The 16,808-nt window shown below is 43.8% G+C and overlaps 1 protein-coding gene across 1 annotated transcript; it reads left to right on the top strand.

Annotated features, from left to right (window-relative positions):
• Positions 1-1,442: 1,442 nt before the first annotated feature.
• LOC129854969 (tripartite motif-containing protein 16-like) lies at positions 1,443-10,912 on the top strand. The gene is made up of 6 exons (XM_055922182.1): positions 1,443-2,061; positions 5,029-5,157; positions 7,905-8,138; positions 8,531-8,693; positions 8,817-8,876; positions 9,114-10,912. The coding sequence occupies exons 1-6, from the start codon at positions 1,465-1,467 to the stop codon at positions 9,626-9,628; spliced, it is 1,698 nt and encodes a 565-aa protein (XP_055778157.1). The 5' UTR covers positions 1,443-1,464; the 3' UTR covers positions 9,629-10,912.
• Positions 10,913-16,808: the final 5,896 nt, after the last annotated feature.

Here is a 16,808-nt window from a genome sequence, read left to right as displayed (position 1 = left end):
CTAGAAACAATAATATCCTGTACTGCTGGAGCTAGAAACACAATAATTTCCTGTACTGCTGGAGCTAGAAACACAATCATTTCCTGTACTGCTGGAGCTAGAAACACAATCATTTCCTGTACTGCTGGTGCTAGAAACACAATCATTTACTGTACTGAATATTGGGCGAAGGTTAAACCTTCCAACAGGACAACAACCCTTAGCACACAGCCAAGACAACACAGGAGTGGCTTCGGGACAAGTCTCTGAATTTCCTTGAGTGGCCCAGTCAGAGTTGAACCTGATCTACCATCTCTGGAGAGACCTGAAAATAGCTGTGCAGCACTGATAGCAACAACAACCACTACAGAGAAGTTGGCTGTGTTTACAGCTGTCACAATAGACAGGCTGAGAGAGAGAGACAGACGGACAGACAGAGGTTGTTTACTATGACTGGATGGAGGGACGCAGTGTTGAAGGCTTCCTTTACGTCTCCTGGTCTCTTGGGATTTAAACTGTGACTACAGAGAGATAGTCCTAACCATTCAGTCAATGTACTCAACAAACAGTCATCATTAACACTATACTGAGTGGACCCTATGGATATCATATACAGTATTATCATAGAATATAATACAATATAATATGATGACTAGAATAGAATAAGGGTTTTGACATGAAATCACAGCCAGATGTTTTGACTTGACAGTGTGTCACTATACCTCTCAGTCTCTCAAGACACCCAGCCATGGTTAGGATTATTAGAGAAGCTGTTCCTGCTGAAAGACAGTTTCATTTCATCTGGTTTCAGAAGTAATGTATTGTATATGTTCATAACCCCGTCCACCTATAAGATGTGGGGGTATCTGTATGACTAAGAAGAGATACAAAGAACTCTGATTGTAAAATGTCTTCTCTGTTTAGTCCTAGATATGTCTAAGGTTACTGCTGAATGTAGTACCTCTAACCCTGACCCTAGACCTAACAGTAATAACCAACCTGTAATGTAAAGTATTACCTCATTCTCAATGATCAGTCAATACATACAGTATTCATTTCTACTACAGTACATTGTATCAATATCAAGTCCCCCCTCATTACAACCACTTATTAATTATTATAGACACTTATAATCAGTGTTATAACACATAGGTGTATTATAAGGCATTATAAAGGTTATTAAAATAATTATAATATGTACTTCATAGAAACTGTTACCCTTTATGTATTCTAACCACTCTAATATATTCCATATTAAGGGTCCTAATCTAGGAACTAAAATATGTCTCTCAATGTTGCATGCAGTTCTCCCTCTCTCTCTCTCTAACCCCTCCCTCTCTCTAACCCCTCCTTCACTCCCTCCCTCTAAACTCACCTATCTGGCAGAACCAGAAAGTCCATACCTTCCAAAAACTCACTTCTGAGGAAACTAAACTGATCTGAGTCTGTGTGTCATCTGTTTGTGTGAGAGTGAACAACCGTCAAATGGCTCAGAAGGGAGTTCTGCCGGACCAGGACCAGTTCTGTTGTTCTGTCTGTCTGGATCTACTGAAGGAGCCGGTCACCATCCACTGTGGGCACAGTTACTGTAGGAGCTGTATTGAGGGCTGCTGGGATCAGGATGTTTTGAAAGGGGTCTATAGCTGTCCTCAGTGCAGAGAGACCTTCACTCCAAGGCCTAATCTGAGGAAAAATAACATGTTGGCTGAGATGGTGAAGAAAATGAAGAAGACAGGACTCCAGACTGCTCCCTCTCCTGCTCTGTGCTATGCTGGACCTGGAGATGTGGCGTGTGATTTCTGCACTGGGACCAGAAAGCAGAAAGCCCTCATGTCCTGTCTGGCGTGTCTGGCCTGTTACTGTGAGATTCACCTCCAATCTCATTATGAATCTCCTGCTTTCAAGAAGCACAAGCTGGTCAAAGCCACCACACAACTACAGGAGAAGATCTGCTCTCATCATGACAAACTGCTGGAGGTTTACTGTCGTACCGATCAGCAGTGTATCTGTTATCAGTGTACAATGGATGAACATAAAGGCCATGATACAGTGTCAGCTGCAGCAGAGAGGACTGAGAAACAGGTAAGACCAGAACAACTTGTTGGTGACTGTCTGATAAACAAAGAATTAAAGATACAGTAGGAACTAAGACTGTTTGAATATGAGAATTCAAATTAAATCGATACATGGCAGAACAAAGATGAACACAAACCTTGTGTCACGCCCTGACCGAAGAGATCTTTTTATGTCTCTATTTTGGTTTGGTCAGGGTGTGATTTGGGTGGGCATTCTATGTTCATTTTCTATGTTTTGTATTTCTTTGTTGTTTGGCCGGGTGTGGTTCTCAATCAGGCAGCTGTCCATCGTTGTCTCTGATTGAGGACCATACTTAGGTAGCTTTTTCCCACATGGTTTTTGTGGGTAGTTGTTTTCTGTTTGTGTTTATACCAGACAGAACTGTTTCGTTTTGTTCTATTTTGTTATTTTTTTAGTGTTCAGGTTTAATAAATTTATCATGAACATGTACCACGATGCACTTTGATCCACTCCTTCTTCATCAGACCAGCGTTACAGAACTACCCACCACCAAAGGACCAAGCAGCGTGGAAGAGAGGACTGGACATGGGAGGACATCCTGGATGGCAAGGGATCCTACACATGGGAGGAGATCCTGGCTGGAAGGGATCGCCTCCCATGGGGACAGGTGGAGGCAGCAAGGAGAGCGGAGGCAGCAGGAAAAGGGAACCAGCGGTATGAGGGAACACGGCTGACAAGGAAGTCCGAGAGGCAGCCCCCCAATTTTTTTTTCGGGGGGGGCCACACTGGGTGTGTGGCAGAGTCAGGTTGGAGACCTGAGCCAACTCCTCGTGCTTACCGTGGAGAGCATGTGTCTGGTCAGGCCCCGTGCTATGGGGTGATGCGCACGGTGTCCCCAGTGCGCACTCATAGCCCAGTGCGCTATCTCGCATCGGCCGGGCTAGAGTGGGCATCGAGCCAGGACGGAGTGTGCCAGCCCTGCTCTCCAGACCTCCAGGACGTCTCTACGGCCCAGGATATCCTGCGCCGGCTCTGCGCACTGTGTCTCCAGTGCGTCTGCACAGCCCAGTGCATCCTGTGCCTGCGCCCCGCACGTGCCGGGCCAAAGTCACCCTCCTGCCAGGACGGGTTGTGCAGGCTCTTACCTCGAGACCTCCAGTGCGTCTCCACGGCCCAGTGTATCCGGTGCCTCGGCCAAGGACAAGGCCTCCTGTAGATCTCCCCAGCCTGGGGTCCTGTACCTCGGCCCAGAACTAACCCTCCTGTATGTCTCCCCAGCCTGGTGAGTCCTGTGCCTGCTTCCAGAGCCAGGACTCCTGTGTGTCTCTCCACTCCAGTGATGATCCATGGCAGGAAGCCTCCAGTGGTGATCCATGGCACGAAGCCTCCAGTGATGATCCATGGCAAGAAGCCTCCAGTGATGATCCATGGCATGAAGCCTCCAGTGATGATCCATGGCACGAAGCCTCCAGTGATGATCCATAGCACGAAGCCTCCAGTGATGATCCATGGCACGAAGCCTCCAGTGATGATCCATGGCACGAAGCCTCCAGTGATGATCCATAGCACGAAGCCTCCAGTGATGATCCATGGCACGAAGCCTCCAGTGATGATCCATGGCACGAAGCCTCCAGTGATGATCCATGGCACGAAGCCTCCAGCGATGATCCATGGTAAGAAGCCTCCAGTGATGATCCATGGCACGAAGCCTCCAGTGATGTTCCATGGCACGAAGCCTACAGTGATGATCCATGGCAAGAAGCCTCCAGTGATGATCCATGGCACGAAGCCTCCAGTGATGATCCATGGTAAGAAGCCTCCAGTGATGATCCATGGCACGAAGCCTCCTGTGTGTCTCTCCACTCCAGAGACGGTCTCCAGTCCGGAGCCTCCAGAGACGATCCCCAGTCCGGAGCCTCCAGCGACGATCCCCAGTCCGGAGCCTCCAGTGACGATCCCCAGTCCGGAGCCTCCAGTGACGATCCCCAGTCCGGAGCCTCCAGAGACGGTCTCCAGTCCGGAGCTTCCAGAGACGGTCTCCAGTCCGGAGCTTCCAGAGGCGCCCTTCAGTCCGGAGCTTCCAGAGGCGCCCTTCAGTCCGGAGCTTCCAGAGGCGCCCTTCAGTCCGGAGCTTCCAGAGGCACCCTTCAGTCCGGAGCTTCCAGAGGCGCCCTTCAGTCCGGGGCCCGCTACAAGGGTACCCAGTCCGGACCCTACTACGAGGGTCCTCAGTCCGGGGCCCACTACAAGGGTCCCTAGTCCAGGGTCGATGGCGAGGTCTACGTCCCTCACCAGAGGCGCCACCGCAGAGAAATGCCCACCCAGACCCTCCCCTATAGGTTCAGGTTTTGCGGCCGGAGTCCGCATCATTGGGGGAGGGGCTACTGTCACGCCCGGCCCGAAGAGATCTTTTTATGTCTCTATTTTGGTTTGGTCAGGGTGTGATTTGGGTGGGCATTCTATTTTCATTTTCTATGTTTTGTATTTCTTTGTTGTTTGGCCGGGTGTGGTTCTCAATCAGAGGCAGCTGTCTATTGTTGTCTCTGATTGAGAACCATACTTAGGTATCTTTTTCCCACATGGTTTTTGTGGGTAGTTGTTTTCTGTTTGGGTTTGTACCAGACAGAACTGTTTCGTTTTGTTCTATTTTGTTATTTTTTCAGTGTTCAGGTTTAATAAATTTATCATGAACACATATCACGGTGCACCTTGGTCCACTCCTTCTTCATCAGTTGAGCATTACACCTTGAGTATATTGATATGTTAACCCAGATTCTCCAAATGTATCACCATTTTCCAAAGTAAAATACCATTATCATTCTAAATGCCCTTTTATGAGTCCAAAGTTCAGTCTCAACCCCTTGATACATGTACACCTAACATAAAAACTATAATCATTCACATAGCAACATATAAATATCATATTGTAAAGGGACCATCAAGATTGTAGACCTTCCTCTCTATGGGCCCTATGTCACATTACTATACTATTGATCTACTGGACAAAAATAGCTTGATAGCTCATTGAAGAGTGATTCTCCACAGAGACAGCTGGGGATGAGTCAGCAGAAGGTCCAGCAGAGATTCCAGGAGAGAGAGAAGGAGCTGAAGGAGCTCCAACAGGCTGTGGAGTCTCTCAAGGTGAGTATTGTTGACCAGAGGAGACACACCATTTCACTTCTCTCCTCCAGTCAGAGAGAGAGGGAGAGGGGCCCCTCTCCAATTACACTGTTGGGAACAGGGTGTCTGGACCCCTTTCAGAGAATAGACTGCTTAATGTAACCGACGGGATATGAACCCAGGTCTACTGCAGGAGAAACCAACATCTTGACCGTTACATCAAGAGCACATTCCCTATTGGGCCAAGACTGATTTTGAAGCTGCAGGCGTGGCTACCTCATCACATTACCTCATTCATATATCTTTATGTACATTTTCTTTATCTCATTACACTTGTGTGTATAAGGTAGTAGTTGTGGAATTGTTAGGTTAGATTACTCGTTGGCTATTACTGCATTGTCGGAACTAGAAGCACAATGTCACGCCCTGGCCTTAGTATTCTTTGTTTTCTTTATTATTTTAGTTAGGTCAGGGTGTGACATGGGGAATGTTTGTGTTCTGTTGGTTTTGGGTGATTATATGGTAAAGGGGGTGTTGGGTGTAGTGTATGGGTTTGTGTTGAGTGCATGTGTCTAGCTGTGTCTATGTTGGTTAAGTTTTCTAGGAGAGTCTATGGTTGCCTGAATGAGTTCCCAATTAGAGACAGCTGATTTCTGTTGTCTCTGATTGGGAGCCATATTTAGGGTAGCCATAGGCTTTCATTTGATGTGGGTAATTGTCTATGTTATACGTTTGTAGCCTTTATGTGCACTTCGTTCATAGCCTCACGATCGTTTTCTTGTTTTGTTAGTGTGTAAGTGTTTTTGTTTCGTTTTTGCCTTCGTATTCATTAAAAAGAATATGGCTTATTTTCCTACTGCTGCGTTTTGGTCCGTCAATCCTCCACACGATCGTGACACACAAGCATTTCGCTACACTCGCATTAACATCTGCTAACCATGTGTAATGGACAAATAAAATTTGATTTGATTTGATTGATTTATCAACTGCAGCAGTACTGAATAAAGTGTATATCCTTACTAAAGTAGTAATTACTCAGAATTGCAAAATATAAAATGTAGTTCACTTTATCACTAACAACCATAAAATAAAAATGTATAGCATAATGAAACTGACATAAACCAAAAAACGCCAAACATTTAGTTAATTATATAAAAATATGTATATTTATCTAGATGGGTGACATTATCTGCCAAAGTAACACCCCCTTAACATATAAACACAGACACTGGACACAGATACTGAAAATGAGCTTTTTTAATATATATCTGGTAGCTCTCAGAAGAGACTTTGCTTTGCTGAGCAGTTAGTTTTCAGGAGTTTGCTGCCTGCTTGCCTTCAGAGGAGTCTGTCTGTGAATAATGAAAAGTTTGTAAGTTTTAGCCACGCTTTCACAGAGGCCAAGTTTACATTTACATGTGAGTCATTTAGGAGACACTCTTATCCAGAGTGACTAGGGGTAAAGAGCCTAAATCTGTCAAGGGAACATCGACACATTTCTCACCTAGTCGGCTTGGGGACTCGAACCAGCCACCTTTGTGTTACTGCCTAACGCTCTTAACCGGTAGATTACAAACCACTAACTGTTAAACACAAAAGTCAAATGGTCGTAGATAAATGGTAAACTGGTTAAATAAAAGACTGCTGTTCTAACTTTCAGACTGACGTTGTTTTGGGGAAATAGGGACATGTCTGTCTATTTCTCCAATTATCTCTAATAGATGTATTTATGTTAATGCTTTGAAGTTCCACACCATTTTAATCAGGATGACCTATTATTTCTAATGATGTAAGTTTGGGCAGCGTACAATGCTGTTACCAATTGCTGGTAGTTAAAACGTAAACCAGTTATTATTATTATTATTATATTTTTTCCCCAGTTTTGTCATAAAAACAGGTTTTAGTGGTCAAATAAAAAGGTAGACATTTTTTGGTGCCATTTAGGGAAAATGGAATTGGGTTTGTGGCTGGATCAGCAGCTCCTCATCAACCGGCCGGAGAGACTCAATACAGCAGGGGTCTATGATTTCTATACTGCAAAACTGAGAGCCTGGCAGCTGCTGAGACCCACACGAGAGGGGGGTGTGGTGCCTGGGCCATGGGTATGGGAGGAGACCATCTTCCACAACCCACTGATCACTGGGTTTGGTGGACCTGGAGAGCAGGGTGGCAGCGTTCTGACTCAATGCAGCACAGAGGCTACTGTACCGTACGGAGGTGGGCCTAGTGGGAGTGAAGGGGCATCAGTGGCATGGGGTTGTGGGGAATGAGAGCATGGCAGGGTATAGGTGGAGGGTGCTCTATAAGCTCCAAGTGCTGGAAAGGTCAGGGGTCGTCCAGTGGAGGGTATTACATGGAGCCATGGACACCAATAGCTGGTTGGCTCGGGTTGACCTGGGAGTTGGCTCGGGGTGTCCGTTTTCTGCAATGACAGACTGTTCATCATGTTTTGTCTGTGTTGCCAGGGTAATGCCATTACTGTTGACGCCTTAGGGTTGAGTTTGAGTTTTACAAAATGATCAACAGTGTGGAGATGTTTCAGGAGGTATGGGGGCTCAGGGGGGCTGTCTGTACGGCTGGAGAGGAGGGGTTGGATGTACGGTTGGAATGTGGTGCTGGATGGTGTATTATACTGTGGTGTTGGGTGCTGTATAATGTGATTGTGTGGAGGTTGTGGTGGCACGCAATGTGTTTTTAGGAGGGGGGGTGTTAGTGTAATGAGGATGGCAAGTCAGTCTCTCTCTCCATCTCGCTCTCGCTCTCTACAGCACTCTACACAGGCAGCAGTGGAGGACAGTGATCAGATCTTTACTGAGCTGATCCGCTCCATTGAGAGAAGGAGCTCTCAGGTGAAGGAGCTGATCAGAGCCCAAGAGAAGGCTCAAGTGAGTCAAGCTGAAGGACTCATGGAGCAACTGAAGCAGGAGATAACTGAGCTGAGGAAGAGAAGCACTGAGCTGGAGCAGCTCTCACACACAGAGGATCACATCCATTTCCTCCAGGTAACTAAACTGCCTTGTTACATGTGATATGAAATTAACTTAATGTGAAACTATTCATCTCAATCATTATGTTGTCCTGTCTGTCTCTGTATGTCCATCTCTCTCTCTCTCTCTCTCTCTCTCTCTCTCTCTCTCTCTCTCTCTCTCTCTCTCTCTCTCTCTCTCTCTCTCTCTCTCTCTCTCTCTCTCTCTCTCTCTCTCTCTCTCTCTCTCTCTCTCTCTCTCTCTCTCTCTCTCTCTCTCTCTCTCTCTCTCTCTCTCTCTCTCTCTCTCTCTCTCTCTCTCTCTCTCTCTCTCTCTCTCTCTCTCTCTCTCTCTCTCTCTCTCTCTCTCTCTCTCTCTCTCTCTCTCTACAGAGTTATCAGTCTCTCTCTCTCTCTCTCTCTCTCCAGAGTTATCAGTCTCTCTCCAGTATCAGTGTATCTTCAGACTTACCCAGCATCGTTGTCCGTCCTCTTCAGTACTTTGGAGATGTGAGTAAGACTGTGTCTGAACTGAGAGAGAAACTAGAAGACTTCCTTAATAAAGGAGAATGGACCAAGATCTCCACTACAGGTGTGTTGAAAATAATAGGAACATCAACTTTAGACCATTGAAAGTTCCCTACTAGTCACATACATGTGGAATATGGTATGATGATAACATTCCCTCTCTCTGCCAATGTGTTTGTGTGTCTAGTGAATATAGTGGATGTTGTACTGCCTCCAGAGCCCAAGACCAGAGAACAGTTTTTACAATGTGAGTCTCTTTTTTTGTGAAGTAACTAACAGTCTCTTTTTACTGACACTCCTAACAATCCCTCTAGAAATATATAGCAATAGTAGATCTAATCAAATACTGGGTATCTATCTGACTCCTCATATTTCTCTGATTTGATCTCTGCTGTGCTCTAATCAAAGACAGGGTAGATACAGTATCTGACTTAACTTATTGTTCTAACTCCCCTCATTGGTCTCTGCTCTGCTCTTCTCCCAGATTCCTGTCAGCTCACACTGGACCCAAACACAGCAGGCACACGCCTCTCTCTGTCTGAAGGGAACAGAAAGGTGACCTATACACGCCAAGTCCAACCATATCCTCGCCATCCAGAGAGATTCACCAACCACTTCCAGGTTCTGTGTAGAGAGGGTCTGACTGGATGCTGTTACTGGGAGGTGGAGTGGACTGGTAATGTGGTTATTACAGCAGTCTCATATAAAGACATCAGCAGAACAGAGACAGATGGTGTATTTGGATATAATAACAAGTCCTGGAGTTTACAGTGCTTTAGTGATGGTTATTGTTTCAGACACAATAATGTTAAGACTAAAGTATCAAGCCCTCAGTCCTCCAGAGTAGGAGTGTACCTGGATCACAAGGCAGGTACTCTGTCCTTCTACAGTGTCTCTGACACAATGACCCTCCTCCACAGAGTCCAGACCACATTCACTCAGCCGCTCTATCCTGGGTTTTATCTCTGTTATAGTACTGCTGAGCTGGTTAAACTGTAGTAGGGTCCACATAGATACTAGTCATGCTGGTGTAGTCTATAGCTGAGCTGGTTAAACTGTAGTAGGGTTCACATAGATACTAGTCATGCTGGTGTAGTCTATAGCTGAGCTGGTAAAACTGTAGTAGGGTCCACATAGATACTAGTCATGCTGATGTAGTCTATAGCTGAGCTGGTTAAACTGTAGTAGGGTTCACATAGATACAAGTCATGCTGGTGTAGTCTATAGCTGAGCTGGTTAAACTGTAGTAGGGTCCACATAGTTACTAGTCATACTGGTGTAGTCTATAGCTGAGCTGGTTAAACTGTAGTAGGGTCCACATAGATACTTGTCATGCTGGTGTAGTCTATAGCTGAGCGGGTTAAACTGTAGTAGGGTCCACATAGATACTAATCATGCTGGTGTAGTCTATAGCTGAGCTGGTTAAACTGTTGTAGGGTTCACATTGATACTAGTCATGCTGGTGTAGTCTATAGCTGAGCTGGTTAAACTGTAGTAGGGTCCACATAGATACTAGTCATGCTGGTGTAGTCTATAGCTGAGCTGGTTAAACTGTAGTAGGGTCCACATAGTTACTAGTCATGCTGGTGTAGTCTATAGCTGAGCTGGTTAAACTGTAGTAGGGTTCACATAGATACTAGTCATGCTGGTGTAGTCTATAGCTGAGCTGGTAAAACTGTAGTAGGGTCCACATAGATACTAGTCATGCTGATGTAGTCTATAGCTGAGCTGGTTAAACTGTAGTAGGGTTCACATAGATACAAGTCATGCTGGTGTAGTCTATAGCTGAGCTGGTTAAACTGTAGTAGGGTCCACATAGTTACTAGTCATACTGGTGTAGTCTATAGCTGAGCTGGTTAAACTGTAGTAGGGTCCACATAGATACTTGTCATGCTGGTGTAGTCTATAGCTGAGCTGGTTAAACTGTAGTAGGGTCCACATAGATACTAGTCATGCTGGTGTAGTCTATAGCTGAGCTGGTTAAACTGTAGTAGGGTCCACATAGTTACTAGTCATGCTGGTGTAGTCTATAGCTGAGCTGGTTAAAATGTAGTAGGGTCCACATAGATACTAGTCATGCTGGTGTAGTCCATAGCTGAGCTGGTTAAACTGTAGTAGGGTCCACATAGATACTAGTCATGCTGGTGTAGTCTATATCTGAGCTGGTTAAACTGTAGTAGGGTCCACACAGTTACTAGTCATGCTGGTGTAGTCTATAGCTGAGCTGGTTAAACTGTAGTAGGGTCCACATAGTTACTAGTCATACTGGTGATGGTCCTCAGATGTGATGATTCATTCTGCTCTTTTTTTTATACAATATATATTTTCCTGACTGATTTGATCTTCTGAGATGTCATGCATTAAAATGCTTTGTATTCATATTATATAAAATGCTATATTTTAATCTAGTACATTTCCATGAATTATGATGTATGGTGTTGATGTATATTGGTTGTCATTCAGAACCATTGATATGTTTTCTCAATTGGTTCTCTGTCTCTATGTAATTTTCCTCAGTGGAACAGATAGCAACTAAGCTATATGGACTGGTTTCCTGGACCTGGAACAGATAGTAACTAAACTATTTGGACTGGTTTCCTGGACATGGAACAGATAGTAACTAAACTATATGGACTGGTTTCCTGGACATGGAACAGATAGTAACTAAACTTTATGGACTGGTTTCCTGGACATGGAACAGATAGTAACTAAACTATATGGACTGGATTCCTGGACACAGATTAAGCCTAAAGAGAATGTTCAATGGAGATTAACCAGCACTAATTCTATCCACCAGGTGGTGCTATTGACCAAACAATAAAACCAGCAGATATCTTGACTTGCCACTCAGTATATCAGTAATGTTCAGAATAGTACTTTAATATCATTGGAGATTGATGGTCTTTTTAATCCACTATCCAGAGTCAGGAACAGATGAAGTTAGGTCTGCTACTGTTCAGTGATTAAATATGATTTATGGTGATGGGAAATAAAAAATACAACACTAAACTTCATCTAGTAATACTTTTCCTTTGTTATTTATTCCAAGGTGTGTCTTTAACTTGTAAATGGATTGTGTGGAGGTGAGCTAGTGGTGTGGCTGATAGAATAGAATGAAAAGGGAGGATGGGAGGGGAAATGGGCAGATATATCAGACAGATGAGGGAGAGAGAGATTTTCATACAGGAGTTAGTGTCTCTGTTCCAAATAGCTCCCTATTCCCTGCGTAGTGCACTAGGCTTCTTTAGACCAGATCTGAAGTAGTGTTCTAGATGTTAGATTGTTTCTCCCTGTCATTACAACATGACAATATGGTAATAACTTTAGTGGTTCCCTCCTCTTTGTTGTTATTGTTATTTTGTTATGTGTGTTGTCAGGTTGTTCCTCTGTGTTCCTGATTGAAAATCCATTAACAATGAATCACAACCTAATGATATTCCAGTTGTGTTTAGACAACTTCATGGCTGACACCCCCTAGTTCTGTTAAGACCCATTGAACTGGGTCACATTCTAAATGGTCACTTGTATTGACAGTCCATACTGGACCTAACTGTGGTTAACCAGACTGGAGGGTTTCTGATCACATATTCCCTCATCTCCACAACTTTACCTGATGTCCCCTCTCTGTCTCTGTCTCAATTTCAATTTAAAGGCTTTATTGGCATTTATTGGTATGTTTACATTGCCAACTCAATTGAAATGGATAATAAACAATTAGAAAGGAACAGTAAACATTACACTCACAAGTTCCAAAAGAATAAAGACATTTCAAATGTCATATTTATATACAGTGTTGTAACGATGTACAAATGGTTAAAATACAAAAGGGAAAATAAATAAGCATAAATATGGGTTGTATTTACAATGGTGTTTGTTCTTCATTGGTTGCCCTTTTCTTGTGGCAACAGGTCACAAATCTTGCTGTTGTGATGGCACACTGTGGTATTTCACCCAGTAGATATGGGAGTTTATCAAAATCGGGTTTGTTTTCGAATTCTTTGTGGATCTGTGTAATCTGAGGGAAATATGTGTCTCTGATATGGTCATACATTTGGCAGGAGGTTGGGAAGTGCAGCTCAGTTTCCACCTCATTTTGTGGGCAGTGTGCACATAGCCTGTCTTCTCTTGAGAGCCATGTCTGCCTACGGCGGCCTTTCTCAATAGCAAAGCTATGCTCACTGAGTCTGTACATAGTCAAAGCTTTCCTTAAGTTTGGGTCAGTCACAGTGGTCAGGTATTCTGCCACTGTGTACTCTCTGTTTAGGGCCAAATAGCATTCTAGTTTGCTCTGTTTTTTTGCTAATTCTTTCCAATGTGTCAAGTAATTATCTTTTTGTTTCCTCATGATTTGGTTGGGTCTAATTGTGCTGCTGTCCTGGGGCTCTGTGGGGTCTGTTTGTGAACAGAGCCCCAGGACCAGCTTGCTAGGGGACTCTTCTCCAGGTTCATCTCTCTGTAGGTGATGACTTTGTTATGGAAGGTTTGGGAATCGCTTCCTTTTAGGTGGTTGTAGAATTTAACGGCTCTTTTTCTAGATTTTGATCATTAGCAGGTTGCGGCCTAATTCTGCTCTGCATGCATTATTTGGTGTTTTACGTTGTACACTGGTGAGGATATTTTGGGCAGAATTCTGCATGCAGAGTAAATACTATTTAAGATCTTACAAATACTTTGAGAATTTCCTTTAGTCCCCCAGGTGGGTTGGATTTGTTTGTACTTTTAGGACTTTTCTATTGGTTCCATTACAACAAACTCAATCAACCACTGATTATTAAATAGTCAACATTATTTTAAATAGTATTTGAACGCAGGTCTGTTTCCACATGCAATGAACCTGTAACGTCTTGTATGATCTTATCATGTAAAGGTGTGTCAAATGGAAGGGCAGGTCTCACCACTGAGAGGAAAACATCACTGGTCCACCTCTGCATCAGGTCAGCTATGTTGATCAGTACTGTCCCAGGGATGCTGGGAGCAGAGATGAACTCCCCTGACCTGGTACGCACCTATGGATTTGTCATTTTAATATCCAGTTTACCCCATTACTGATAGAACACACATAAACCATGTTAATAAAATGAAATTGATCAAAGTTCCATTTATTCTACAATAGATTTACTGCCTGTGGAACACTTCTCCAAAGTGGTCTGAAATCAAGATGACTGCAGGTCTGAATCCCAAACTAATGGGGGGAAATGGCTCCATCTAATAAGATGGTATTTAGAGGTATGAACCTTTCTATTGGGGTGAACAATCCCCTTAACATGCAGTACCAGTCAAACGTTTGGGCACACCTACTCATTCAAGGGTTTATCTTAATTTTTACTATTTTCTACATTGTAGAATAATAGTGACGACATCAAAACTATGAAATAACACATATGGAATCATGTAGTAACCAAAAACGTGTTAAACAAATCAAGTGGAGGCCAGGTCACCTGATGCAGAACTCCATCACTCTCCTTCTTGGTCAAATAGCCCTTACACAGTCTGGAGGTGTGTTGGGTCATTGTCCTGTTGAAAAACAAATGATAGTCCCACTAAGCGCAAACCAGATGGGATGGCGTATTGCTGCAGAATGCTGTGGTAGCCATGCTGGTTAAGTGTGCCTTGAATTCTTAATAAATTCCTGACAGTGTCACCAGCAAAGCACCATCACTCCTCCTCTATGCTTCACGGTGGGAAATACACATGCAGAGATCATCTGTTCACCTACTCTGCATCTCACAAAGACATGGCGGTTGGAACCAGGGTTGCAACAGTGAAAGTATAACATATATATTAGTGTGGTCGCTGCAGATTGGGGGTTGTGTGTTTCATCTGTTTTGGATGGTTCAGTTGAGTGGGGTTATTCTCCTGTCTTGTTCAGGTGGTTCATCTGACCAGTCTGTTCAGTCTGTTTGAGTTAGGATTGTGTTGTCTGATTCAGTTTTGCAAGACTTGTTTGTTCAGTCTGTTTGAGTTAGGATTGTGTTTCTGATTCAGTTTTGCCAGACTTGTTTGTTCAGTCTGTTTGAGTTAGGATTGTGTTTCTGATTCAGTTTTGCCAGACTTGTTTGTTTAGACTGTTTGACCCAACCCATTCATCTTATTGAATGAGTCCGAGTCAGGTGGGTCATTCAATTCATCCAGCTCGCTCAGTCGCACATCTGGTGGCATTTATTCCATCTCATTCATCTGTCCTGTTGACTGTTCTGTTCCATCCAGTTTGGAGTGTCAACAGTCCATCTGCATGGTCGAATAGAATTAATGAAATAAAAGACCTGTGGTTACTGCCCTATAGTGTTGAGGAAATGTATCGATAGGGGACTGCTCAGACAGGCAAAAAGACCTATGTTTACCGTCTATTGTGCAGAGGAAGTGAATCAATTTTAGACTACTCAGATAGGCAAATATCCTGTGGTTACCGCTTGGCTGTGTTGAGGAAGTGAATCAGCAAAGGACTGCTCAGACAGGTAAAACCCTGTATAAAACCGCTTTTTTTCTGTGACGAGGAAGTGTATCAGAAAAAGGCTGAATTTGCAGGTCGTTTAGGAAAGCGTAAGAGGTGTGTAAAAGTGAGTGTAAAAGTTCTCTGCTGTTGGTGGGGAAGGGGTTGCACACTTCTACCGGACCGTCACTTGACTGTGACCTGGTAGGGCGGACGCACCCAGTCCCACACTAAAGGAGGCAAGTGTGAATGGTACATGAATAACCATTGAAGTAACATAATGCTAGAAGTTTGAACAGTCAGGATAAATAAAAAATACATCACAAAATAAAATGGTAATAAATGTCATGACGATATCAGCGATTGCCCAGTAAGGCCATTACAAATTGCATACTGTTCTGCAAGGTAGAAGAATATACAGTACCGAGAAACATAGAAGTAATAACATTTGAAATAAGCAGATACTCAAAAAGAGAGAACAATTATAAAAACCTAGAGACAGGTAATTACCAATAGACCGAGTGCAATAATCGGAGAAAGCAAAATAACGTGGATATAAATAGGAGGGAACTGTTAGGAAGGTTTGGCCCTGGACCAGGAGGGAGAAATCTAAGAACAAGAGAAGGTCAAGACATCCAGGACTTAACGAGCTGTTAGGAAGGTTTGGCCCTGGACCAGGAGAGAGAAATCTAAGAACAAGAGAAGGTCAAGACATCCAGTGCTTAACGGACTGTTAGAAAGGTTTGGCCCTGGACCAGGAGGGAGAAATCTATGAACAAGAGAAGGTCAAGACATCCAGGACTTAAAGAGCTGTTAGGAAGTTTTGGCCCTGGACCAGGAGGGAGAAATCTAAGAACAAGAGAAGGTCAAGACATCCAGGACTTAAAGAGCTGTTAGGAAGTTTTGGCCCTGGACCAGGAGGGAGAAATCTATGAACAAGAGAAGGTCAAGACATCCAGGACTTAACGAGCTGTTAGGAAGTTTTGGCCCTGGACCAGGAGGGAGAAATCTAAGAACAAGAGAAGATCAAGCCATCCAGGGCTTAACGGACTGTTAGGAAGGTTTGGCCCTGGACCAGGAGGGAGAAATCTATGAACAAGAGAAGGTCAAGACATCCAGGGCTTAACGGACTGTTAGGAAGGCTTGGCCCTGGACCAGGAGGGAGAAATCTATGAACAAGAGAAGGTCAAAACATCCAGGGCTTAACGGACTGTTAGGAAGGCTTGGCCCTGGACCAGGAGGGAGAAATCTATGAACAAGAGAAGGTCAAGACATCCAGGGCTTAACGGACTGTTAGGAAGGTTTGGCCCTGGACCAGGAGGGAGAAATCTAAGAACAAGAGAAAGAGAGTAGTTTTAATAAAGTGAATAGCACAATAAAACAAAACAAGGGAGCAAGGAATATCGCAGGAAGCTGAAGGAATAAACAGAAAATAAACCTGGAAACAAGAATATCAGCAGCGTTAGAACAAATAAGGAAGATAATAAATGAAAGAGCAGCAATAATAAAAATATAAACTGTCAGTAGACTAATATTAAAGAAAATACTAGTAAGTAGCAGACCTAACACAGGAAAAGGAATACAACTGAGACTGACGGTAGGAAGACCAAATGTAAGGAATGTAAGGCATCCCCTATGTAAGGAAGAACTAATATAAATGTTTAGAACTGGGAAAAACGCAGCAGGAAAATGGGCACTAAGGGAACATTTGATGTCTCAGTATGTGAGGAAATGGAAACTCTAATAAAA

The sequence above is a fragment of the Salvelinus fontinalis genome, chromosome 5, assembly GCF_029448725.1.
Source record: "Salvelinus fontinalis isolate EN_2023a chromosome 5, ASM2944872v1, whole genome shotgun sequence".
Lineage (NCBI taxonomy): Eukaryota > Metazoa > Chordata > Actinopteri > Salmoniformes > Salmonidae > Salvelinus > Salvelinus fontinalis.
Note: the sequence above shows the minus strand (reverse complement) of the source record. Positions and strands in the feature narration are given on the sequence as shown.